The sequence below is a fragment of the Calidris pugnax genome, unplaced genomic scaffold, assembly GCF_001431845.1.
Source record: "Calidris pugnax isolate Ruff unplaced genomic scaffold, ASM143184v1 scaffold44, whole genome shotgun sequence".
In the NCBI taxonomy this organism is placed as follows: Eukaryota; Metazoa; Chordata; class Aves; order Charadriiformes; family Scolopacidae; genus Calidris; species Calidris pugnax.
Genome location: NW_015094506.1, coordinates 52,774 through 79,934, shown reverse-complemented (window position 1 = coordinate 79,934; position 27,161 = coordinate 52,774). Strand labels below are relative to the sequence as shown.

At 37.5% G+C, this 27,161-nt stretch overlaps 2 protein-coding genes across 3 annotated transcripts in view; one reads left to right on the top strand and one right to left on the bottom strand.

The window, feature by feature from the left end:
* APPL2 (adaptor protein, phosphotyrosine interaction, PH domain and leucine zipper containing 2) overlaps positions 1-1,685 on the top strand; it is a 35,567-nt gene extending 33,882 nt beyond the window's left edge. Inside the window, exon 21 of the mRNA XM_014963750.1 lies at positions 147-1,685. Within this exon, the coding sequence (XP_014819236.1) occupies positions 147-275 (129 nt within the window). The 3' untranslated portion in view covers positions 276-1,685. The remainder of the gene's footprint in view (positions 1-146) is intronic.
* Positions 1,686-1,725: 40 nt separating this feature from the next.
* KIAA1033 (KIAA1033 ortholog) overlaps positions 1,726-27,161 on the bottom strand; it is a 42,216-nt gene continuing 16,780 nt past the window's right edge. Inside the window, exons 14-34 of one of the 2 annotated variants that reach the window (XM_014963749.1) lie at positions 25,232-25,358; positions 23,781-23,906; positions 22,338-22,445; positions 20,276-20,422; positions 20,084-20,163; positions 19,057-19,162; positions 18,118-18,234; positions 16,985-17,153; positions 16,691-16,845; positions 15,131-15,205; positions 14,208-14,312; positions 12,552-12,686; positions 11,914-12,022; positions 11,270-11,336; positions 10,550-10,636; positions 9,652-9,799; positions 8,251-8,347; positions 7,390-7,586; positions 6,257-6,356; positions 4,735-4,810; positions 1,726-4,000 (exon numbers count right to left, since the gene is read on the bottom strand). In XM_014963749.1, coding sequence (XP_014819235.1) covers positions 4,743-4,810; positions 6,257-6,356; positions 7,390-7,586; positions 8,251-8,347; positions 9,652-9,799; positions 10,550-10,636; positions 11,270-11,336; positions 11,914-12,022; positions 12,552-12,686; positions 14,208-14,312; positions 15,131-15,205; positions 16,691-16,845; positions 16,985-17,153; positions 18,118-18,234; positions 19,057-19,162; positions 20,084-20,163; positions 20,276-20,422; positions 22,338-22,445; positions 23,781-23,906; positions 25,232-25,358 — 2,323 coding nt within the window. In that variant the 3' untranslated portion in view covers positions 1,726-4,000; positions 4,735-4,742. Of the gene's footprint in view, positions 4,811-6,256; positions 6,357-7,389; positions 7,587-8,250; positions 8,348-9,651; positions 9,800-10,549; positions 10,637-11,269; positions 11,337-11,913; positions 12,023-12,551; positions 12,687-14,207; positions 14,313-15,130; positions 15,206-16,690; positions 16,846-16,984; positions 17,154-18,117; positions 18,235-19,056; positions 19,163-20,083; positions 20,164-20,275; positions 20,423-22,337; positions 22,446-23,780; positions 23,907-25,231; positions 25,359-27,161 lie in introns of both variants that reach the window. The other variant, XM_014963748.1, reaches the window with a different exon arrangement.

The window sequence follows — 27,161 nt, the reverse complement described above, 5'->3', positions numbered from 1 at the left end:
TTTCAAACCTTTAGAAAAAAGGTTGTCTCAAAAAAAACCAAAACAACCAAACAAAAGGAGTTGTAAAACCTTAATAAGAAGTGCTGGGAAACTCTGCTGTCCTTGGAGGTTGCTGCAGCCTCCTGAACTCTCTTGTTTTTCTTCAGGACCCAGAAGCATTAGCTCAGCTAATGAAGTCTGTGCCGTTAACAAACGATGGAAAGTTCGTGCTTCTGAACGATCAGTCGGAAGAGGACGGAACCGTACACGAAGGAGGGGAGGAATCAGAAGCATAAAAAACCCACTCTGGTCATTTCCTGCAGCCTGTGGGGGAGCGGGAAGAGCAGGGAGTTGTTTTGCAAGAATCTCTGGTTTTTGGTCACCTGCGCACACACGAGGCCAGCGTCTGTCTCCTGCCTCTTCGCCGTGGGGCTTCCTCTGGATTGACAGTGGAACAGCAGCAGGACTTGGCCTTTGAGGCTTTTTGCATTTGTGAATGTGTAGGTATCTCTGGGAAGCTGACAATCTTGGGGAATGTTTCAACATGGGCCCCTAGGCGCTGGCAGCTGGGACAGCACAGCTGGGTGGTTAGTGGCATTTCTTCAGATTCACATGGCCAGCAGCCTCCCCATTCCACCAAAACGGGTGCAGGCTGTAAGCTGTCAGCTCCCTTCACAAATATCAGGCCTCAAACCTCCTACCGTACTCGGTTTTCATAGTTTGCATGATTATGTGCATCTGAATGAAGGTTAAAAATGCACTATTTACTTTATTTTCAGATGAAGTTATTTTTAGTCTAGTTGAAGTGTAACAAGATTTATCTTTTGTGCTAGCCTATTTACAAACCAATTTGTTAAACACTAAATTTTTTTCCTATTAATATAATCTATTTTTATATTGCATCTAGAATAAGCTTACAAAACAAATCCAAGTGCCTACTCTTACCTTCATGGGGACCGCACTCACACGTTCTGTAATGAAATAATGGACATCATGTACCTCCTTGACTTACTCTTCTAAATAGCACTGACGTGCAGACAGCAGCAGTAGTCAACAATTGGGGCACGTCAGGCAGTTGTGTGCAGTTTTTCTATGGTTAGGTTTCTTCAAAGTTAAGTGGTCGGAGATGATAATTCTAGGACAAATAAGTACTTTTATAATAAGAAGTCTTTGTATTTTTAACATTACGGTGACATGCAACAGCTGAGTCTACCAGCAATCTCTGGTTTTAAGAAACTGAGCAATAAAATGCTAGATTGTAAGTCTACAATGTATTGCCTAGTCTATTAGACAATAGATGTATATTTGGCTAATAAGTTTAGATCTTTTCCCCCTCCAGTTTAACTTGAAAACATAAGAAACTCTACTTTGCAAGAACAAGCAAAAATAAACAAAACAAACAGGACTTACTTTGCAGGTGGGTGGGGGATATAATCCGGGGAATAGTTTGTATTAATCAAGATATAAGGTAACTGGAACCAATGGCTGAAATTCCTCAAACTTAATTTAACGCTTAATCTAGGTAACTAGATTTCCTGTAAGCAGAACTTGTACTACAGCAGCCGAAAGATCCCAGTTTGCAAGTATTTGACGTGGAATAAATTCAATTTAGCTGGTTGTTGAATGTTTAACAGAACCATGGAAGAAAACTGTTAGTAACTGACACAAACTTCTTCATAAATAAAAGTTGAAGCTTATTAAAACAACGAACACCTGCTGAACTGATGTTACTGAAGACACTACAAATGAGGTTCTCAAAATTGCATTTATTAACACAGTTTTATGTACATAATGTTCTCTACTCACAAACCAAAGAGACTGAGGTAACAAAATACCCTTTTGTACAATGAGTCAGGAAACACAAAGTGTTACATTTGGTCCTTTGTACCTGAGAAGCTGAAAACAGCTGTTGTTGATGGCCACCAGATGAAAATTCAGAGATACTTCTGACTCCAGACCACATTAGGACCTCAAGAATTTACCTTTCAGCTCTAGAAGAGCAGCTGCTACCACTTGGACAGGCCACAGCCTTGTCCCAGGACTGAACACAGGAGGGCAGTCAGTGGTGGCAGCTGCCTTCTGGGGGAGAGAGACTGGCCTTCAGCCTGTTCCACCCTTGACACAAAGGGGGAATTAGAACTAGGGCTCTGTTTTATGTCCCTGCAGCAAACTCATCATCCTCACTTTCCTTTTTCACCTCTGGGAGTTCTGAGTGAGAACATGCGGTTTAGTTTGGGGGATTTTTTTTGTTGTTTTGGCTCCATCGTCTCAATCTCCAGCCAACCAGTTAGCGTCCAGTTTGTTCCTGCAATGGGAACAGGAGGGCAAAAGCAACAACGATAGTAGTAGCACCACAGCAAGAGTTTTGCACCCTTTCCAGATCCTTGTTAGGGGGGAAAAAAATAGGATTTAATGTGACTGACACAGAGGGGTGTGTGACATCCCAAATCAAGGACCCACCTCGTATTCCAGATGAGAAAAGCTTTCTGCATATATATGCTGCTACATGACAAAAAAGGAAGGAAGGAAATATATAAACTACAATCCTGTATTAGCAAGAATAGCTCTATTATCACTGTACATATTTGTGTGTGTATATATTTTTGCCACATACAGCATACATTCAGGTCTCCCAGATTAAACGGTTCTATAAAAAATAGGCTTAATGTCTTTCCTATAGAATTTCCACCACCAGAACCACATGGATTTAACCACCATACATTAAGATAAGTTCAGTTTGTGTTCAACTGCAAAGTGTTACCTCTCCGAGGCGGTGTCTTTCTGGATAAAACAGAAGAAGGGCAAACAGAAGCAGAGATTTAATGAGAGCGTGGGCAATGCCTTGGCTGTAACGCAGCCACCCAGCACCTGCATCCTGGGGGGGACCAACCCCATCTACACAGGATCCTGTGGTTGCTGCAGAAGAAGGAAACGTGGTGCTTGGGCCACCCCATGGCAAGAACTTCAGTGACTTCAGGTGGGAGAGGACCAGGGGAACAGGTTCAAGAAGGCTGCTCTCAGCAGCGCTACCGACTGCTCAGCGCCAGCACAATTTGGTCAAAAAAGAAAGTGTACACAAATTACCAAGAAAAAAAAACAAACCACAAACCGTATCAAAATAAAAAAGCAAAAATATAAATCAAGTAATGCAGCATTCTTTAGGGCAGTCTCTGCAGTTAGAATGAATTAAAAAATAAAAACGTAAGGAGCACACCTGATCTGAACAGTCCATAAAGCTTCTGTATCACGTTTTCAGAACCAACTAAAGGACTTCCATATCAGCCTGGTCTTTCCAGTTGCAGGAAAATGTTTGTCCCAGCTTTCTGAATGTTGAAGTGAGTGACAGGAAAGGGTGAACCAGAATTATGTGAGGAGTTGTCTTTACCAGTGACCCAAGGGCAGGTGGAACAATTTCAACAATTAAAAATTACCTTTTTTGTAAGTAGAAGAGATGAAAGAAGCTGGCAAGTATGGTCTAAAAATACAGCCAAGTGCCAAAAACCACCCCACCCCAAAGTAATTCTCAGTTGGACTGACTGGAGCAGTTTATTCTAGTTAGTAAGACGTAGAAGTGTTTTATGTTCTGGGAGATTAAAACACAACTGTATCTTTTAACAAAAGTGGTGTTTACTCTTCAGCTAAGTCTTGCTACTGACTTCAGTTAGGAATCTGAGTAATTCTTGCACAGATCTACAACCTCTACTTGCAGGCATTGACAGATGGCATATTTATACAGAGTTCTCACAGTGTTCAGCAGCTTCTGAAGCCTGCAGTGCAATTATTGTTAATAGTCAGGCAGGTAAGACTCTATGAACAACACGGACGGTACAACAGACCTACAAAGGCGAGGAAATACAGAATTGAGGCTGAAACTTGCAATTAGGCACAACATATTCATGAAGTGTAAGATCACTTAATAGTTACAGACACCCATCCCACAGTGTCTGGTCATAAAAGGAAGAGCTGATTGTGGTTCTGTCTTGGCTCTGGATTTCCTTACTTCTGTAGATGCAAAGCCGACCTTCGGTATGAAATGAGAAGTAATTTATTATGTTAACTTTCCTGGTTTTCCCACTTTCTGATAAGGGGGGAAAAACAGCAGGGAAAACAAATGCCTGATGGGATCCTAAACTCCCACAGAACAAATACGATCTATGGTAACAATAAGGGTTTGTGGAATAAAACATTAATAAGGATTTTCATTTTGTGTAATAGCTTTAACATATATTCACAAGATAAACTGTAACACACAGTGTAAACTGAGACCGCGTTAAATACCCCAGGACTGCATAAAAACATGGCTGAATTAGTTTTTGGACAAAAGTTATGCACAGTATCTTGATACAATTTTTTTTTTCCTGGTTGAAGAGATGCACCACTTCAAATCTTAGACCAAGGGCCTATGAGTTTTTTTTTTCCTTTACACGCTATGTTAGAGATGCAAGAACGCATCTAAAAATTAGTAAGATTTTTAATGTGTACTTTAAAATAACTACCTCCAAGGTCAACATTTTATATAATTATTTTCAATCTAAAGAAAGTGCTGTAAATAATGTAAACTCCTGAAAAATAGGAGTTTCTACAGGAAATATAGACAAACACAGATCTAGCCTCACTGGATGCTAGTATGCTACTGTACATTTTCTCTTGGGTTTAACAGAGCAAGTAAATCAAATCTAGAGCTTCTACCCCTACAGAATGTTACTGATAACGGCAAGAACATGAATTATCAGAGTAAGCAATCATCACCCCTACCAGCCACATCATTTCACAACAGGATCTGCAGGCGTAGGGTTGGAAAGATCTCCATTGCTTGCTTTAACAGATTCTTCTACAAAAATAAAAAATGAGTCGTCATTAACATTTTATTCAAGGCAGTAAAAACAAAGTCTTAAGATATATCTATATCTATACCTATCTATATATATATATATTATGCTGCTGTCATTACACCCCTTGATACGGTATCCCATGGTCAGCATACGCAAACTGACCTTGCAGAACAAAGGGTCCTGGCCCTATGAAGAAATCTGTATTTGGGGTGAAGAGTTTCTTCAACCCGTAGAACTTGTGTAAGGATCACATCTACGTGCTCACACATTTTGCAAAGTCCAAGTCCAAATATTTGGGTAGAAGGCAAAGATAATCACCACCTTCAAAGCTTTTCACCCTGCTATGCATTTCAAGCTTTTCTCACCACAAAACACATTCTTCAGGGAGCTGAACACGTATCGTAACAGTGATTATTTAACCTAAAATACAATCAACTGACATACTACAGAATGACTCTCCTAAAGAAGCCAGGGTACTATGTCTATTCGTACTCATCACAATGCTTGTAATTGTTCTACTCAAAAGACTAACTATTTAAGCAACTTCACTGAATATGATCAAATCTAAATTAATGCTAAGACTTCTTTCTTTGCAAACTGTTTTCCTAGTACAGAAGAAAACTCATCTTTGGCTCTGTGGCTGTAATCTCCCAGGCCAATTGTGTCATTGTCAGAACTAAAATAGAAAATTATTTACCAATTCCATTTTTAATATACAGCTACCTGAGTTTCTAAGTGGCTTGTGACTGAACTGCACTTCTACATCTTAATCCTTTGGAGCATTCTTATTTCTTTGAAAAGATTTTGCCACACTGAAGAGAATCTTCCAGAATTCGTGAGGGAGAACATATAAGCATGAATGTAACGCAGAAAACACCCATGTTACCTAGTCAAGTGACCATACCACAAATGAAGATCTTACTCTTTGAATATAATTCAATGGTAGATCAAAATAGATCACCAACACCTGAAAGTCACCTGTAGTATCTGCATCACCTGCCTACAGAAGTTGAAAAACACCTGGTAAACAACAGGTGAAAACTATCAGTTTCTTTCACACCAGCTCAGGTTGTGTAGAAAAAGCTGTCATTGTCAAAATTGGTAATTTAGAGGGTAAGTACCATGCTGAAGTTACTGAATTTAGTATTAATGGAAGTATGTGATTCTCCCTGTTCCAAATTTTTTTGGAGGTTAGCTGGTTTTTTTGTGGTCATCCTGCCCCCACTTCCCAGAAGCACAACTTGAAATTCTCCCATTCCAAAGAAGGTCTCTGTGAGCTGTTCTTGAATCCTCAATCATTCTTGACCCCATAAAACTCTTTCTGAAATACTGAATCAATGCACTAGCAAGAAAGTAGCTACAGAAAAAAGAAAAAAAAAAGTGCTTTCCCTACTAAGGCGCACCCTCTCATGAGTCAAAATGTTCTATGTGTAGAATTCAGTCACCTTCTTTTTCTTTCTTTTCCTGGTTTTCTTCTGCTGCAGTTTTATCCGCTCTGAAAAAAATTCTTGCACTGCTCAGTGAGAAATAAAGGAGTTCAAATTCCTAAGGAAAAAAGATACAGGAGTGCCAGTGTATCACAAGAATGAATTTGTAGACAGACATAAATGGGATTTTTCAGAAACATCTAAGGCAACTAGATTTCAATATCTCATTCACTTAAATGCTTTTGAAAATCTTCCTCCATTCATACCTTGTTCACATGCATTTTACAAAGCAAATGTCAGCCAAAAACTTGAAAGGGTAATTTAAGCAAAGCAGCATCAGTGAAATAAATCTGTCACTAAACCACTGAGGCTGAAAACGAGGTTTGTAGCAGTGAGAATCCGGAGCAACTTGCCCATGGAAAGGCACGTAAGCCAATAATTTAAATGACCACAAGCTTGATCAGTTTATGAACAAGGTTCAGTGATGTGGGTTTTTTTAACAGCAGAGGACCAAACACAGTGCACACTCGTGGGAGTCATGAGGACACACAGGGCTTTATCTGTTTCAACAACAGAGCTGCTTTTACAGTTTGTAATAATGGACTATTTAGAAATAGCCAACTACAGACCTGTCCCACAGCCCTCTCAAAATCAAAAGGTGGAGGGTACAGAAGGGACGTGCATTTTACACCACAGGTGAAACCTGGACTGCTATGCTTCAAAATTCAACTGCACCTTTCCTCTCTCTGCCAGCTGGTGCATCATTCAACTTAGCAGCTCAGAGTTAACACACCAAGCAACTCTGAGGGCTCAGAGCGTTATGTAAAATCTTTATTATCAGAAGCATAACCAAAAAGTTATTCTCTCCTATTTAAGCATTTAGGTTTTAGTTGCATTACATTTGAAACTCTATGGGACAAAGGCTTCCCATCACTCAGGTCAAGTTCCTGACTCACTCAAATATTACAAATGCTTACGACATACCCTTTGGAACATACACCTCAAGTCTTTATACTCTTTCTGCATTGTTGCTGTAGACAATGCTCTTGGTTTTTTGCTCTCGATAAGCTCCATTGGCAAAAAAGATACTTGAATTGTGATGGTTAAGTGCAGAACTTAACACAGAACAGATAACTAGAGCCATGCTATACCTGTAAACAAACTTCCAGTCGCTTGTGGGTAAGGTTCATAGTTTGTAGTAGTTTTTCATCTTGATTAGTGGACTGCACGTTTTGTTGCTTAGCTACTGCTCTTATTTCCTTCACATACTTCTCTCTAACAGACTGGAACCAGTGCAGAGAATCAAACTCCTGGTACTGATCCAAAAGCTTCAGAATGTAAGCCACACCTACAGTCATTAACAAACCACATATCAAAGTCAACACGTAATTTGTAAAACATTTTGTGTGCGTCTTTAATAGATCAGCTTTAGGTTGATAGTTCCCACACAATTAAAATTTAAACTCAATTAATTTACAATTAAATCTAAACAGGAAAAAAATATTGTAATAAAGAACAAGCTTCAATTTTTAAAGCCTCATAACTTATCCAAAGACTTGCATGCCTTCTCAGCTGCTGAAATCTGCAAATTTTGAAAGAAGTTGGGGAGCATCTACATACAACAAAATTGTCTGCTCCCATAGAATCATAGAATGAGATGGGGTTGGAAGGGACCTCTGGAGATCATCTAGTCCAACCCCCCTGCCAAAGCAGGTCCACCTACAGCAGGTTGCACAGGAAAATGTCCCAGCAGGTTTTGAATGTCTCCAGAGAAGGAGACTCCACCACCTCTCTGAGCAGCCTGTTCCAGGGCTCTGCCACGCTCAGCTATTTGATGTTTAGCAGATTCTGAACAAAATAGCCCTCAAATCCGTTGTGCTGAAGTGAAGACAACTCAAATTTAAGTTATGGATCTTTTTAATTATGGGACCACACAAACTATAATCAAAACTTTTCTTGCAAATATCCATTGCGTGGCTTACCCAAAGGTGAGTCAGCACACAGGAACTTACCCATGGCAAAGCCATCATCAGTGAAAGCTGCTCCGCTTTTGTTCTTTTTATTCAGCTTCTCCTTGCAACTGATTGAATGCTCTACAAAATTGAGGGTCTGAAAGAGTGAAAAGCTGTCTTGGAATCATCAAGAGAGACTTAGAAATTTTAAAAGGTTTTCACACGCATGCTGTTACCTACGAATATAATTCCATGCCCAAAACGATGTTAATTGTATCTTCCATCATCAGGCATTTTTGTATGAAAGCTTGTCCTTTTTCTAGATTTTTTTCGGAAGCAAAATAGGCTAAGCTTTGGAAAACGTTTGCATAAGCCTAAGTAAAAAACCCTAAAGCTACACCTTCATCCTCACTGTTCTTGTCAGACTCTATTCCTTACTGATTACTAAAAGTAAACATGTAAACATGTAAAGGATAATTAAAATAGCCCAGGTTCCTGGAAAGGTCAAAGATATTAGTTTTTTAAAGCTACAGTGTGTTATTTCACTCTATTTAGAATACAGTAAAAATACTTCAATATTCAACAGATCCAGGCAGCAATACAGAGCAACAGCTACGTGTCTGTATGCAATAACTACTCTTGAGACATGAAAGTGTGTGCACATTAACAAATTATTGAAAACCTACAACAGTATTAAATTGAACTACACCCAAGTGCCTTTTTAAAACCAAAATGGATGGTATATTCCTCAAACTATTTATCAGAAAAACCTCCACAAACAGGAAGCAAAAAAACCAGAAGTATTTGTCATGAGCCTTTACTTTCCTCTCACTTCTATTACTATGACATACCTGTCCTCTCACAGTCTTAAGTTTATGGCTCATAAACATTGCAAAATTAGTTTCTAAAACGGGATGTCAGATCATTTATGCCTCCAAATTGAACTGCTTCCAAAAGCCCAGTGATTCATTCAAGTATGGATCACCTCAATTCAGGTCGAATCTTTCTAAATGAAGCTCATTAGCAAAAGCAGTTCCAGTTGCAATAGGGAATGCCCCAATTGTACTGCATTAAATCATGACATTAAAAGAGCCTAAAGATACTTAATATGATGGGGAGAGAGCACACACATGAGAGCACTGGAGAACATGGTTTTAAACTCCCTTCATCCTCACTGTTCCAAGTCCTCCTTTTCCATCTTGGCTTGTCCAATTTGATTCAAACAGGAGGAAAAGAATTTTTTTAAAGTTACCTTTTGAGTGGTAGTACATGAACTGATGTAAACAAAGAAAAACATGGCTTTGGACAACTGTCAACAAAGCCACACTCAAAGCAATCCCACTCATAATTAGGGAAGAAAGCAGAATACAGTAATCAATAGCTAATATAAAATACTTAAACACAAACCTATCTGCTAATTTTTTTAAGTTACGTAGTGGTGCACACAGTGCAAATACTCACCAGTGGGGGGACAATTATATAGAAGTTCCGCAAATGCATATTCTTTGGGCTGCGGAATTCAGGAGCAAACACATCCACGAGCATTTTGAAGTACTCTGTTCCTTCTGCAAAGTTACGCGTGAGGTCACTGAGGACAGAGTCCAACTGCCTGCAAAGGACAAGCAATGTGTCACCTGGTTGCTGCTAGAAGTTTCCTCGCTCACCCACCCTTCAAGGTAACAACCCTCTCTTCCCCTCTTGGCTGCACCTACAAACCAGTATTCAGATCAGAGTGTCTAAAATCACAACCTATCTTTACAGACACCTTGAATCGTATTTCTTGATTTAATTTCCTCAAAAAATGTTTATGAGTTCTCTCCTAAGGCCCTCAACATCCTAAAACTAGATGTCAGACACATGGCAAGGAAGCACGTTAGCCTTTAAACCACAAGGATTTTATCAAGAAATCAGGTTCTAACAGTCAATTGGTAAAAATCATAGAATATCTCAAGTTGGAAGGGACCCATAAAGATCATCGAGTCCAACTCCCTGGTCCTCACAAGGCTACCTACAAGTAAGCCTTATGACTATGAGTGTCATCCAGATGCACCTTTCATTCTGACAGGTTTGGTGCCACGATCACTTCTCTGGGGAGCCTGTTCCAGTGACTGATCACCCCCTCAGGGAAGAACCTACTTCTAGTGTCCAATATGAACTTCTTGAAATGTCACTTAACATTCAGCATTTTTAAAATAATTGCTTCTATTTTTTCTGCTTCTAAGAGCAGCAAGTATTTTTGCATAAAATCAGTTGCACTTTTAATACACACACACAACTACCTGCTGCATTTACAACTTTAAAATTACAATTCTTTCATCCCATCCCTGCCCCAGACCTCAAAAGCATGATGCTAGGGTACCTTGCTGCTTTTTGTGTTTCTTCTGAGAGTCCTTCTTCTTTCACCAGTTCTTCAAAGTTAACAATATCTTCCAGATCAGGAACAAACCTGAAAACTCACTGCTTGTTAGTATTAAGTTCAACTCTCTACATTGACTGAAGTACTACCATAATTTATAATTTAGTTCAATTAGTCTTCCGAGCTTGAACTACTTAAAGTTATATCATACAATCTTCTCTCTCTAGCACTTGCTGCAGTTAATAACTATAATTTTACTATTATTTGCAAGAAAACCAACTATTTCTTTATAAGTAAAAATTCACCATGTTTTAATGACCTTATATAAACACAATCCTCCATACAGAAAGAAATATCAAAGAAATGTTTCTTCCAACTTTCTCAATGCTTGTATTTGTTTTTCCTTAATGCAACCTCTCAAAGTGATTATCATCAGGAATTACTGACTTAATTTATGACTAATAACTTAGATGTACATTCTATTAACTCTTTTGTAGTGTTTTTCAATAGTATTTGTTCTCATTTTGGTTTTTTAAGGCAATGATTGTACAGCTCTGAATTCCAGAACTGGCTTTGATAATTCCACTTCAATGAAGGCATAAAAACGGACCTTTTTAATCAAAATTTATCAGAGATAAGTAAGAACTTAGGGAAAGTCAGCATGAATAGGGAGCAAAGGAATGAGAAGGAGCAAACAGAAAAATCAAATGTTTGTGGAAGTACCTAATTGCACTACTACAGCAGTGAAGTCCACCAGATCTTATCATTCGTACATAACCCATAGCGTTGCCTTTAAAAAAAAAGAAGTAATTTATAATTATTTAAATATATACACACAAACTCTCTTCATAACTCCTGCAACCTCTGAAAGGGAGCCTAATAGTACAAGTGGCCAAATAGTATTAATTCTTTCCACTGAGAACATTAAACACTTGCAAGTTCAGATTAGTCCTGCACATCTGCACCATCAATGGCTGAAAATACCATTGTGATGTTATACATCACTCAAAGTTACTTTAGCTGGATATACAGCCATTTTCTGAAATACATTAACTTAAATGTACTTTTTTTTTTTACTGGGAAATACACTCAATCTGAATAAAAGTCAGTTCCATAACAAAGAAAAGAATTTTAAAGAGAACAGGCATCTATTCAAGCTGCAGCTATATTTCAGATTAATTACTTTGAAATGGTCCTTACATGTTTTAGACAACAGTATTTATTTCAAATGGGGTACTTGCCATTTGACTGGAGTTAAACCTAGTTTTAGCCTGAGCTAAAAGGTCAGTAACTAGACTATGAACATCTCTTCCATTTGATACCATTTCTAACAATGTCTTAGATAGCATTTCTTACACATTTCTTACCAATTTGACTTATGAGTTGTCTGAACTGGTCAAGATAGCTCTGGCCATCTGGGGTTATTCCAAGTTTTCTGATGCCACGGTTGAACTTATCTGCTCTTTCAAAGGGGTACTAGAAAAATATTTAGAATAATTTGTAAGAGTAGTTACCTATTCTTAAAAAAAAATAAATTATCAATTCTATTTGCAATGTATTCCTACCTTGCACCTACAGCTTTTTTTTGGGGGGTAATGAATTATACAGCTGCCTGTCTATATTAGTTCACAAAAGTCATTTGGCTAAGTCACTTCTGCAAGCTGAAGAGTGAAATAGAAGTGTTGCTGTGAGCAAGAAAATATTCCTAAAAGAAATAAGCATTTAACATACAAAAAGGCTGGCAGCCTATTTTAAATATAATATAAATACGTATATATAATACGTATAAATACGTTGTCTCTTGCATTTTTGAGAAATTTGTTTTCCAGCAGCCGAAATGAAACAAAGCCATCCTGGGTACAGACATTTGTCAAAGTGAATTTTGCTAGGACAAAGGCTGACACTTTGCCTGGAGATACACATTATGGTGTGGTGCAACTTCAGTCATATGAAAGTAGGAATTCTTTTAGCCAAGTTACTCTCAATCCCTCAAAAATTACTATACCTTGTGATCATTCTGATCCTTGACTTCCCTGAAGAATCTGATGTCTTTGATAAGTCTGGATTTGATATGTTCATCGTACATGAACTGGCTAAAAATATAAAACTTTTTCCTCAAAAATTGGTAAGTGAAGTTTACCTAGAAGAAAAAGAAATAATCAAATCAAGAAACTCAGCAAAGTGATGAGTATACCTAGCAACCTATTTTCAGTAGATTCCTGAGTAACATTAAGGAACTTTCTACTTGGTTTACTTCCGTTATTCTCAACTTACCTTTTTAATTTCACTGGTTTAAAAGAATAAAAAAAACTTTTCTCCTGGAAAGTCTAGAGTCTTCCAGGAAGGGCAGAGGTACCAAGGGACAAGTTAGCTATTTCAGTTCAATGACCTGTCCTACATGGCCATTACTTTACGTCTGGAATATCCTGTAACTGTCGTTTTGAAGCAATACAATCATTTCAAGTTGAAAAGGGCAGAGAACTCAACTTCCTCAGTCAAGTTGTGGAATCTGCATACCCTTCCGAGACACCTTTTCACTTCCTCAAAGTTTTATAAAACTCTCTCCCACAGGGCAGAAGCACACTTCCACCCTACACATCTCAATTACTTCTCATGTCTGCACAAACAACTTTACCCACAATCAGAAGTGAATAAATCTACATCACCAGGAAATAATGCCAGTAATAGTATTTTTTTTTTAAGTATCTGAAATGCTCACTCTCAGAATAATAGTGCAAGGGAAGTTATTTCCAATAGCGCAGGAAGTGACAAAAACCTTATTTTTCTAATAATTTCCACTTTAAGTCATGACTTGAGAGCGGGTTCCCTATTTCAGCAAGTTTGTTATGTTTTGGTTTTTTGTTAGGGACAGACCGGGGAAAAAGCAAGCAGTAAAAAGGCAGAAAGAAGTTGAGCAGCAGAACAGCAAGCACCAACCAGAAAATAGGTTTGGATACAGTGTGAAAGGTGAGAACCACAACGACAAATTCCTGCTGCACTAAGCCAGCCACAGGAAGCGACCTTATTTACTTTGCAAAGAGGTAAATGCCTTTGGCTGGTTAAAGCAACCACCTACCTACGCTACAGACATCGCTAGAAGTGTTGTAGTAAGAAGTCAGTCTTACAATAACTTTCCAGAGATCTGTAGCTTTTATCTCAAGCTGAAAAGCTGATGTTTCTTAAGCTTAACGAGGACAAGATAGACTTAAAAAAAAAATAACACTGCATTTTTCCAAGATTTGCTTTAGTAGACACATACCTTTGCTGCAGTTAAGTGTCAATATGCAGGAACTTAGAACACGCTAATAATTTATACAAGCAGTTTAGAAATCAAAATGTCTACTATGCTAATTTGATAAGTATTATTTATCTTTCTTGACATTTAGAGTCACACCAGAACATCTGTATCTTATCTAATATGGTTTTAAATCTCTTCTTTAACTTTTATGTAACAACTAGAAGTGGCATAACTCCCAGGAGATTTTTCTGATGTGGATCTGTGTTGTGTCCAAGAACACATTTATTTTATTAATACACAAAGAACATTATTATTGTATTAGTAAGGCTGAAAAATGAAATAAACCATTGGGAGATAGAGGAGTTCAGAGGCTTTTGTGCACTATTAAAAAAAATAACCAACAACAGTTCAAAAAATACTCACTGTTGTGTTCATGATTCCTGTACCATGAGTTCGAATCGAATTAGCAATGTGTCGGATATTGATAGTGTTCAAGTGTTTGTTATTACTTGTTCTTTCAATGAAGATCTGGGAGGCAACAGGAAAAAAAAAAAAGTTATTTGTCCAAAATTGACTCTGTGATAAATTATCAATCTAGGTAGCCCATATCCTGTTTGAGAGCAACTAATTACTGGCAGTTAGGAAAAGAATAAAGAAAACAGAGCATGCATACAATAAACTTTATCTGGTAGGTTCTTCCAATTTCTGCAAAGCATAGATTAAACAATTCCAAGGTAGATGTTGCACCCAAACTCTCATATTTATTAAGAATATCCACTACATTAATTGGGCTAAACTTTTTCAGCAAGCAATTTGTACTTATGGCCCTACTACACACCATAGCAATGAGTTCCACTACTCAATTATGTGCTGTGAGAAAACTTACTTCCTTTTATTTAAGGAAGCCACTTGTTTTCGTAGTGAGGTCCTCATTCTCACATGGTGAGAAACCACAAAGGGTAGTTCTCTGCACATGTTCTCCACATCATTTCACTACTTCATCTCCTTAATAACCTATTTTCAGATACCCTCTTCTCAAGCTGAAAAGATCACGTACTTAGTACGCTCTTACATAGCAGCCAACTATCCTTGCTGCCTCCTCCTAGCTTCAGTGAAGTATTTGCCACAGAGTGACCCTACTGGCACACCACACTCAAAACATGTTTAGAGAACATTCTCTACCTACGGCTTCCCCAAAGATGTTTTTCTAGAGCAGCAAAAGCTATTTTACAGTTTGTTATTATGTATGCTCAGCTTGGGTTTTTCTTACACTTATACTGCTCTGCACTTCTCAATCCCTTCAAATCAGAGTCAAATTTAGGAAAATAGTATGGGCTATGCCTTACCTGATTATTCAGGTTGTAGAGGTAGCGGGATACAAAAACATGAATATTTCTCATGATTTCCAAGACATCCAGGCCCTGAAACAATGTTATCTATTGAGAACTATTATAATAAAAATTCTTAAGTATTACTGACTAAGGTGCACAAATACCATCTCTGTAGTCACTAGAAAGCATTTTAGAAAGCAATGTTTTTGCTTTACAAAATGAAGAATATCTTACATTTTATTCAGTGTCTGCAAGATAATGCTTAGAGGAGAAAGCAGCTCAGCTCACATTTTAACATTTACACTTCGGCCTAGTTTTTTTTCCAACTTCCCATGAAAGCAAGGAATCCTCCAGTTCTACAAGCCCCAATTTAACAAATAAAATAAAACTGAGATTTGGCCGTTCTCAGATTCCAGAAAATGAAATCTTGCCTTAGAGACTTCTATAGACATACAGATTTCTACACAGACATAACCAACTACCTACTTTCTCATATTGTTTTGCCCAACCTGCCTAGAAGACTGAAGTTTTGTATTTACAATAGAAATTTTATGATTGTTTTGCTTGAAGGAGTCCCTTTAGTATCATTGTGCTTAATCTATACAACCTATTTTCAGTTGTATCAACGGTTTTATTGAGATTTTGCTGGGGCTGGGGGGAAATGGAGCGTGGGGTATTTTTCTTTGTTATGAATGTTAAGAAACCAATGCTGTGAAATGATTTAATTCTTTATAACAATGTGATGGCCAAATATTGTCAATAGAAAGCCAGAGCCAGAAACAGAAAGTAATCCACAGCACTTTTGTACCAAGCAGCAGCAAGAGTTCTCAGTTCTATGCTCTCTTCAACTTAGGAAAACACAGCCATCATGAACATTAGAGAAAAGAGGCTGTATTTCTAAGAGCTTTCACCAACACACTAACCCAAATGTGGGAATGAAGCTAACTGCCAAAAATACCCAAGATACCAAAACTTTAGAAGGAAAGTCTTGAGAAATATGCAAGTTGTATTTCTTTTGCACCAAACCTCTGACAGTGAATGCCTTCACCATTAACTTGATGAAACTAAAGCTTAATCTATATGTAATCATGTTAAGCAGTTGCTAGGAGGCTCCGAGTCAAGCTCCTATTAAGCTAAGCACAGATGTCCCAAAGTCCTCAATGACCAGCCTGTGAAACAGTGTCTCTCGATGATCGCTAAGCAGAGAAGTAATAAATAGGGAAAAGACCCATCATTCAAAGGTCATTCCAGACTCGTATTCCAGATACGTTGCTTGCCAAATTTGCTGATTGTGCATTTTCAAGAAAACATTCTCTGACTTTGTATAAGATTTAATAAAATTAAATCAGTTATGTTAAAAAATGAATGACACCCCAGAAGTCCAGCATTAAATAAACCGGTATTATCTCCAAAGGTAGGTAAAGATCCTGTCTCAGAAGTCAACGAGAAATCAAAGGCCACTTTCCCTAAACAGGTCTCTCCTCTCGGGTACTTTAATTTTAACAACTCAGTCCTTTGAATAGCTAGCTAATATGACAGTGAACAAATGATACTCTCATCCTGTGGGCACTGTACCTGTTCCAGAGTCTGGCTGGGAAGATGTGCTTCAGTCATACTTAAACCATAGCGCTGAGTCGCTAGGTTTCTCATTTCACTGTAGGTAGCCCAGTCATGAAGAGCCACAGTCGTTAAGTTATAGAAGGTCTTGTCCAAATAGTGAGTTACATAAGCTGTAAACACATAAAAGGATGAACTAAAATACTACTACCTATTTAGTTATGGAAGTATGCAAAGAAGTTAAAAGATATACTAAGCCAAAGTGTAACAGAGATGTAAGTAATAGAATCAAGAAAATGTGTAACTCCTCACCTTTTATGTCAATGAATCGATTGAAAAAACGTATTGGGTTCAGAAAGAAGAAGTGAGCTAGATCCTTCATACCAACTCTAAAGGGGTTTCTGTCATCCAGCTTTAGATGTGTATGAACTGATAAGCGCAGGTCCTTTTCTATCTCTTTACATAATTTATCCAGCAAGTGCTATTCAGATAAGTTAAAAAAAAAACAACACAACAAAACATCAGTATGTTGTCTGCTTACAACATTCTGTTAGCAGAACTAACATCTCTCTCTCCAGTGATAAATAAAAGACTAGTTAAACTAGAGAAGACAAGGTTGCTTTGGCAGGACCATACAAGTCTACATGAATCAATACTTGAGAATCAGAAGTATATTTAATTCCTTTGTTCTCGTTCTAGCACACAATAAAAAGCTACACAGCTCAGAAAAGGCAAAGGTTCAGCCACCTAATGCCATTGTGTACATGACTAAAACGTCCATGTAGGATTTTAACCCAATTTAAACTCAAGTATTCTCACTTCTCATCTAAAGCGGAACCAGACTTAAGCTTATCTATCTAGATAATAAAGCCCAGCTTAGTGAGGAAGAGTCTTGCAGCAAGCAATTTGACCTGACCTTCTGCAAAATATGTAATGTTTGGTTTTGAACTAGTCAAACAAAAAGAGAGGTTCAAAGGTTAAAACCTAGGACTTGGGAAATCTGAATTCACATCTTCTGACAAACACCCTTTGCAATTCTAGATAATAATTCACTCAAGAGGACACCCACATTTCCAGAGCCTTCACTACTAAAAGCAATGCAAACATACTAAGAACAGTGGTACTTATTTCAGGCATTCAAACAAGGAGAAACTAATCTGACAAAAAACACTCCTTTGTCTGCATAGCCAAATCTGTAACACAGATTTTGCCAACTTATGTAACTTAAAGTGCAGTATTTTCATGTTCCCAGCCAACATTAACAACAGATCTAAAATAACCTAAATTATCAGCAAACACTTTCTCATTTATTAAATTACTTCACATCAATTTCAAAGGTCTCTCTGCTATTTTTATAGAGAATATCATGTTTGGTACAATAGATGCTGCCCTATTAGACGTTCCAAGCATAGTGTTGCCTTTCATTTCCATTCACAACAAATTACCTCATTGAGCACTTCCATGATTTCCTTATCATAGCATTCCAGAAGAACCTCGTAAGATTCCAAGTGCCTTGCGTGCATCATAGCAGGTACACAGTCCCGTAGGGCACTGAACATATACTGAAAAAATAAATTATTATGCTTAACCAACAGATCGACAGACATGTCAACAGCACCTCAAATAGTGTTCAAACTAACAAACAAATGAAAATAAAGCTAACAAACAAATCAAAATCGCTAGTCTTCCCACTTTTATTAAAAATAGACTGTAAACCCTACTGAAGTTTCCTATCCTTAATGTATTCATCTGAAGTATTTAGTTGCTAGTTATCCATTTACTGGAAAGTCATAATTATTAGCTATTTCATCTGACATTATTTGCACTTTATTCATTTTAGTACTGTAATTGACCATGGCATGCACAATACCGGAATACATGATTGCTTTCCATCAGGATTAGCATGACAAAGCATGATTCACATTTGTAGGAGATACGTGATACTTCAAAGAGGAGAGAAGAGATGAGGGGAGGTGGAAAAAGCTACAGGGCAGCTACCCCACATGGCATCACTGAACACAGCAATGTGTGCTTTAGAAATTTGTAAGCACAACGTGGAAAAAAGGTTTTTAACGTTAAAGTCTAACAAAAAGTGTTCATTTCAAATTAGAATGAATGAAGAAAGGAACAAAGAGACAGAAACACAGAGATCCAGAGTTAACAACAGGAACCTGAGATTTTTAGAGCAATCTAACAGATACACTTTAATTAGATTTAGAACTAAGGTTGGATTGAGAAGAAATTTCTGCTTCAGTAACTCTTGCCTGGGTTTCACTTTTTTTTTAAAACTTTTTTCTAGAGTTTCAGTCTAAGCTTTATCCTCTCCTCTGAATCCCTCCCACTACAGTGGCTTGTTAAACTAAGTTGCTAACATTATTACTTACATGCAGCCTCGCGGAATCAACTGCATTTTCATACACATCATCTAAATAGATTGGAAAGACTGCTCGATGCCAGTATAAGAAACAACAGTCACATTGTGCTCGAACTCTGAAATACAAAAACAATTATTAGACACGTAATTGGAACAAGCCATTCTTCTAACACAGTGATATTTATTTTAGTGTGTTTAAACTAAAGATAACCACTTTTCAAAACTAAGTTTTACATGTTTAACGATCCAAATTCATTGTACTTCAGAAAGAAGTTCTTTATTAAAGAACTTATTTCTTCTTTTTTTTTATATAAATAGCCTAGTGGAAAAGGTACCAGCTCTAGAAAAAAAGGTTTACTCAGTCTCTGAAATAATTAAACCTTACATTACAGCAAAATCCTAAATAACTATTTTCTTATTGCATGCAATTAGTAGCATAGAGATCAAACACATATTCCAGTTTTCTCCTGTAAATCAAAAAAAGAGAAACAGGCCTCTCCTGATTTAACCCATGTACAACACTTATCTCAGGAATTTACCCCATGAGCTATCCACTGAAGGTGTTTGTCTCTCTCCCCATAAAGTATATATGGAACCAGACATTCACCTGGCTTATAGATGGACAACATTATATAACTTGAGTGTCCACAGAGACTACAGCAGCAGTAAAACATGGTGTCACATGTGAACTAACAGCCTGCTATCCCAAACAGACTGGTATTAACTTATAACTTTGGGGTTGGTTTGAGGAAGACTTTACCTTACCATAAAGCCAAGTCATCCAAGAAAGTGACAGAATTTCTAAACAGAGAAGTTGATTACCTAATTAACAATAGTTAGGTAAAAGGTGACTTGCTCGAAGACAGGCAAGCTTCAGGCTTAGCTCTGATCTACACATCAGATCTTAGCTCTGGTCTATAATACATGCAAAAGTCACCCCCAGCACGCAGCTACCCAATTTTGCAATTTGCACAGTGAAGATGCAGCTCCCCCAGTGACACTACACTGCCTTCTACACGTTACATGTCACTGCTTACCGCTCTGTAAGTTCACTGATCAAGTCTAGTTTTTTCAGAACTAGCTGAAGGGGAATGAGTTCTTCATCTTTAAAAGTTTTCTGTGCAAATGAAGGAAAAAAAAAAAAGGAGAGAAAAAAAGAGACAAGATTATATTTCTTTATAAGGTACTACACCAAACAAGTAAAAGCCTGGGACAATCATGGCACTTACCATTTGTGTTCCCACACTTAATGCAAGGGAAACAATTAGTCGCCTCTGTTTTGTACTTGGCCCATTGAGGGTGTTCTCAGCCAATACCAAAGCAGAGAGGACATCCAGGCGCTGCTCACTGTACTTTTTATCAGAAATTACTCTTTTCTAGATGGCAGAAAGACATAGAAATGCAGAGAAAAGTTATCTAAACCCAAAAGCAATAGCTAACTTCTTTCCAAGGCTTACGGACTTGTCATAAATTGAGTAAATCTGCAGACAAATCATATATGTGAACAGAGCTAAATGAATGCAGATTCACTTACTCTGTCAATTCAGCAGTACTACCTATATATATACACACTTGGAATATGTGCAGTTCAGCCTGAACATGGATCAGGTCATACACTATACAAATACTGTGCAAACTGCACATAACTACATGCTGATTTTAGTTCCAAGGGACATGCAATTATTTTTTTTTAATTATTTTTAAAAATCAATGACTCCCTGTTGCTGGTAACAAAATCCAGTTTACAGCTGAACTGCCAGAAGACGTATAAACATGGTAATAATGATAACTTGCAATTTTCTACAAGTTCTCATTTATCAGAAAGATTAAGTGGAAAATCATTTGCATGAACAAATGAAGGGAACTGAGTCCTCTGGCTAAGATGTTCAAGTCACAGACGTATTTGTGAGCAGCAGTGTTATCTCAGAAGATGTACAGTTTCATGAAAGAGGTAAAGAAAACCTCTTCCAATACTAACAAAGTATGTTCAACGTGAAGCTCCCAACCTTACATGCTAAAGCTATGTTAGATATACACCTTACACCACTTAGAAACAAAGTGGAGCAGGTAAAAAAAAAAAAAAAGATCAGTACTAATGAACTCTTCCCTCTTCTATTTACCAGCTCTTGCCTCTTACATCTTTTCTGAGTAGTTGTCAAAATATCAAGATTGTTCACAGATGTGTTTGCTTTGATATCCAGTCAATACACCAGTCTCAGCATATTTCTATGCATTGAGAAATAATTTGTAGCGCAATTAGGGATAGTTTTCATAACCTTCTCCTTGGTTATCTAAATATATGTGAACTGTTCGTTTTGAAGACACAGTTTTTCCTAGTAGCTTTGAAGCTTGGAACTTCTTCCTTTCATGCTACCCCCGATATTGAGACAGATAGATAGATATCTCAGCTTTTTAGAAGTACAACTTTTTTTTTTCCCTTATGCTAGAAAGTATGGAGATGCCAGATACATAAATTGAAATTACAGCCAAATTTCAAGAATATAAAAAAAAATTTCCAAAATACAAAGAAATCTACTGTTAAAATTGTAAACCATTTATGTGAGCACAGTCAAAACAAAAAAAAAAACAACACAAAAAGGAAAATTTAATAGCTGCACTGATATCAACAGCATACCTCCTTTGTAATACCTTTGAATGTGATGAAAGAATAAAACAGTCACTAATACATGAGAACTAATATGCTAAAATTTTCCCATTTTCCCTGAATTCAGAAATTCAAGATTTGATAAGCAAAATGTGTAACAAACTGGTCTTGTTTACAGAAAGATAAAGTATGTAGATATAACAGTATCTCACCATCAGAATCTATTTTACCCCACAGAGAAATAAGTGAATTTATGCCTGTAGACTCCTGTAAGCCATCGTGTATTAACTGCTGCTGTTTTGCAAAGCAGACAAAGATTTAAATAAATAACAGCCTGTTTGCTTAGATCTGTAACAAATTGCTTTAAGAATGTGCATCAGAAGAGAGGTAAGAAAAGGTCAGTTTGTGAAAACCACTAGAAATAAAAACTAAGAAGATCACAAGAGGAACATGATAAGAGAAGTAGCAGTTCAGAGGAAGAGAGGACCCATTCTTGGTCAAAAATAGATAGCCATCTATGCTGTACAGTTTCTAGGGCAAAGCTCTGGACTACTGCAAAGCTTATAGAACTGTTGATAGGGCAACATTACAGATTTCCCAAATTAAGAAAAACACTTCAATATAAAATTATCTTTTTTTAAAACACTTAACTAGGATGATTAATTACTAGAACTTGGATTACATACCTTTGCTACAGAAATCGAGTGAAGAGCCTGATACTGCAGATGCTGAGTGATGTGCGTCACAGAATCTGCCACAACCATGCTCCTTCGGTAAAACATGTGTTCTATTGCCTGAAGTCAACACCAAAACACAACGGTTCAGGTAGTTAATGACATTCTTGCCTTTGGAGTTTGGCTTTATGCTGGCAGGCTCATCCACACTGAAAATACAGACTTCTCACTTTGTAACATACTGTTAGTAGCAGTTGCAATTAACCCTTAGAAACTGAGAAAAATCAGATCATTCAGAAGTGTAAAAAGGTTACGACTGATGTAAGCTTTTTTTGGTTTGGGGTATTTTTTTTTTGGTTGGTTGGGGGTTTTTTTGTTTTGGTTTTTTTGTTTGTTTAACTAGCCCAGCTCTGAAGTTCTCTCAAAACAGTATTTTCCGTTTGGAAAAAGTACCAGGAGAAGTGCAAAGTCCTGCACTCGGTGAGGAACAAGCCCATGTACCAACATACAGACTGGGAGCCACCCAGCTGGTAAGCAGCTTGGCAGAAAAGGACCCTAAGGGTCCTGGTGGACACCAAGTTGAATGTAAGCCAGCAGTGCGCCCTTGCCATAGAGAAGGCTAACGGTATCTTTGGCTGCATTAAACAAAGTATTGCCAGCACGTTGAGGGAGGTGACGCTTCCCCTCTACTCAGTACTGGTGAGGTCACACCTGGAGTACTGCGTCCAGTTCTGGGCTCTTCAGTAAGAGAGTCATGGACATACTGGAGAGAGTCCAGCCAAGGACCACTAAGATCATTAAGCACCTCAAATATGAAGAAAGGCTGAAAAAGTAGGGAGTCTTCAGCCTGGAGAAAAGAAGGCTTGGGGAGGGCAGAATCTTATCAATGCATATAAATACCTGTAGGGAGGATGCAAACACAACAGAGCCAAGTTCTTTTCAGGAGGTGCCCAGTGACAGGACAAGAGCAATGGGCACAAACTGAAACACAGGAGGTTCACTCTGAACATCAGGAAACACTTTCTTACTGTGAGGGTGACCAAGCACTGGCACAGGCTGATTGCCCAAGGAAGATGTAAAGTCTCCATCCTCGGAGATACTCAAAAGTCATCTGGACACAGTCCTGGGCAACTGGCTCTAGGTGGCCTTGCTTGAGCAGGGGGAGGTTGAACCAGATAACCTCCAAAGGTCCCTTCCAACATCAATCATTCTGTGACACCAACTAAGGAAGGTGATTAGAAATTTATATAAATCAGTTGCAACCTCCCAAATCTCCAGTTTTCTAACCAAATCCAGTCTTGAACAAGAAGCCATGCAAAAAATATATCCCCACTCAGTTGTGTTGTTTTGGGTTTTTTGGAGGGGTATGGGAGGTGTTGTATTTATATGTAATTTTTGATCAATGTTGTCTGTAAAGGCCTACATAAAATAAACAGTTTTTATCCAGTGACCTACCTTCAGAAGTTCTACAAGTCTGCATAGAGCTTTCACCGAGGTTTTGGTCATAGGCTTTTGCATTGACATGTAGAGATTCATTGTAGTTTTAATGATGGTGCTAAGACTGTATGCATAAAGAAAACCCTAAAAATAAAATGAGTAAAGGGGTGGGGAAAAAAAGATATTTTTTTTCTCAACATATCAGTCAAATAAGTTCTCTAAATTTTCTTTCATACATTACAGAACTAACTTTTGCCCCTTCACATGGCAGAACCTACTGCTCCACCTAATAAGCAAGCCTGAGATCCCGAAGCTGAATGGGATCCTTTTGCAGGACAGACATTATGAAACTGCCTACAAGTCATTAGATCAACTGATCAATAATCTCTTCTAGAGACATTCAAGTTGAACACAAGTCAGTGAATTCATCACACAGCCTCAAAGGTCTAATAGTTTCAGACCTATTCTAAACCAGCCCACCAAAAAACTAAAGAAAATAAAATAAAAAATCAAACACCTCTAAAACTTCTAGATTCTGTGAAATAAATACACTGACAGCATTTACATAGTTCTGAAGAGAACTGTCCATCCCACAATTAAAAAGCAATCATTTCTAAATCAATGTATGCTAAGCTTTTAAATACAATGTTGATTACAAACAGCATGACAAAAATGTTATTCAACTTATTTCAAAGGAATAGTAGTAACAATAAAAGAGAGACTATAAAAAGACAACAAGTGGCATAGGAAACTCTATTTGCTACACAGCAAAATTTACATAAATTCACTGCAAATAATTCAAGTATAAAACCCACTGATCCTAGCACATGTATGTCTTTAGATATGGAAGGTTCAGGATCATGCTTCTATCACACACCTATTCTCATCTGGTTTCTGTCAGGCAGAGATACGTAACAAAACTAGCAAAAAATAAATTCAGAAATAAGATGCATCTTACATTAAGACTACATGCTGTTAGTAGGCCAAAAGAAAACCAGCTGCCTCGGAACGTAGTAAGATTCTTGCAAAGTACCATCACTAGGCAAAGCACAATGAAACAACACAAAACCTTTACTGGAAGTACGTACTGTGCTAGATAAAACTAAATTAGACACAGGTTCAGTCCAATTTATGTACCTCATGACTGAACCAAAAGGAGAAAGTCCTAAAGTCTTTACTACAGAGAAAACGAAGCTTTCTTGATTCCCTAAGTCAAGGGAAAAATTCAAGATTTTATCCACTATTAGTCATATTTGCTTCCCCCACACACTTTATGGGAAACACCTTTCACAAATTTACTTAAAAGAGTATCTACCAGCCATTTGAAGTTTTAGAAGAATTCCCACATTGTAAAACAACACACCAATGATCATAGAATGTCTGTGATTTCTTTTTGCATTCAACAACTTGCACCAAAACATCAGTTTGCTGTGTCATTTGCTGTATCACCATATTAAAAGACTGCACACCTGGATGAAGACATTGCAGCGGTTAGAAAGATCTTCTGCAAACTTATTCATGCGTTGCTCCTTTGACAAGATAGATTCCATTTTTGTCATCCACGAGCTCACAAAAACATAATATGACTGCATATCTCTGGAGAAGGAAACAAACAACATTGCTCGCTTCAAATAAGAAGAGTATGAGGATTTTCTTTTCTCTTTCCAAAGCTTAAAGTCTTCCAAGGGAAATATGGTAAATCTTCAGTCCCCAAAGTAATAACTCTCCATTCCCAAAAGTATCAGAACCTCATACTCATTTACATTTTCATTCTGTATTGGTAAGGATTAGTCTGCCAATGATATCTGTACAAACATACCCCAAAGATTCAAAATCATCTATCTTTGAAGAGAACAAATGGCTCTCATAGCAGTACATGTATGACACTTCTGTAAATTAAAACACTAAATAAAACTTTAGAAAATGCTTTTAAACCCTAGACAAAAAAGTCCTACACTTATGTTAGTTTTTTTTCCTCCAAGTTTAAATTTTTCAGTATGTGTATATATATATAATTTTTTTTTTATACACACACACATATATATAAAAAATAAAACTTGTCATTACATCAGTGTGAAACTGGACTGGTCTTAAAGAAAGTAATTCTCCAGAAGCTAATCTGTTTGGATTACACTAGTTGTAATTAAATGTTTAAAAAGAATTCACTTTTAAAACTGCTATCTATTCTATGCTACAGAATGATGACACTGCAATACTACTTACTGTAGCAGGTATAGCAGGAATGTATTTAGGTCATTGATTATGACATTAAAAAAATACACTTTAAAGAGTACATTTAAGGCAACAGTCCAACTATCAATGAAAGAACTTGTAAAAAGGCAAGGAAAAGTTATTGGCAGAATTCAAATCAGCAGATGTAAAATCTGCATCATATTACAATACCCTCAAAGTGTCTGTGAATACCCAGATCTTTTTTCAACCTTAAGAGCTGCAAGATGTGACTTGTACCACCACCCAAGACCAAAAGCAGAGCAGCAGTGCAATTACGCTCCATCCAGGAATTAAAGCCCAGGAAAGAAATCGGAGCTCTTGACTCTTCCTGTGGGTATAATACGTAAACCAGGAAGAGGTGGACTGAAACAGAAACAGGGCAGTAGGGAAAATAATCTGCTGGAGGACCACAGAGACATGGAGTTGCTTCTTCCCACCCTCCCTCCCCTCCAACCCAGTTCTGCCAACTTGCATACAGGGCTGAAGGACTCTGCAAAAACATCAGGTTTTACTTTTATTCCACAGACCCCATATTATACCTTCTTGTTTCGGTCTGCAACATAAACAGAAATCTCAGCCTTGTTATCTTCCTATGCAGCACAGCACACTTGTTTATGAGACTAACATCTTAAAAAAAAAAAATTGTATCTCATCTTTAAACTTATTTCAGAAAGCACTTAGAGAAGGAAGTGACCTGCAAACTACACGCAAAGCACAAAAGAAGAAAAGCCTTTTCAAATACAGATAATTTCTAAGACCATTAAACAAGCAAAGAAATGCTCGTGAAAGAAAGTATCACCAAGCAGATAAAAAACCCTCTATAAGCCTACTGGTGACTTACTTCCATAAACCCATAGAAATGAGAGCGCCCCAATAGAAAACAGAGCAGCTCAGGTTGCTAGATTCTAGTTAAAAAAATAATAAATTGAAGTTTAAAGAATGGGAGTAGAAATAACTGAAACAATCAAATATTTAGAACTGCCAGGAACTTTTGTTATTTTAGTGACATAATATAAATTTTTCTGAAAGCATAACATGAAAAAAAGCTTTGTTTTGATCAACACTTTTCCAGCAACATTAACACAGGCATATTGCTGCAGTGAACTGGAAAGGTTGTTTAACACTCCTGAGCAACACTACACAACATGCTGAACACTGAATGAAGAA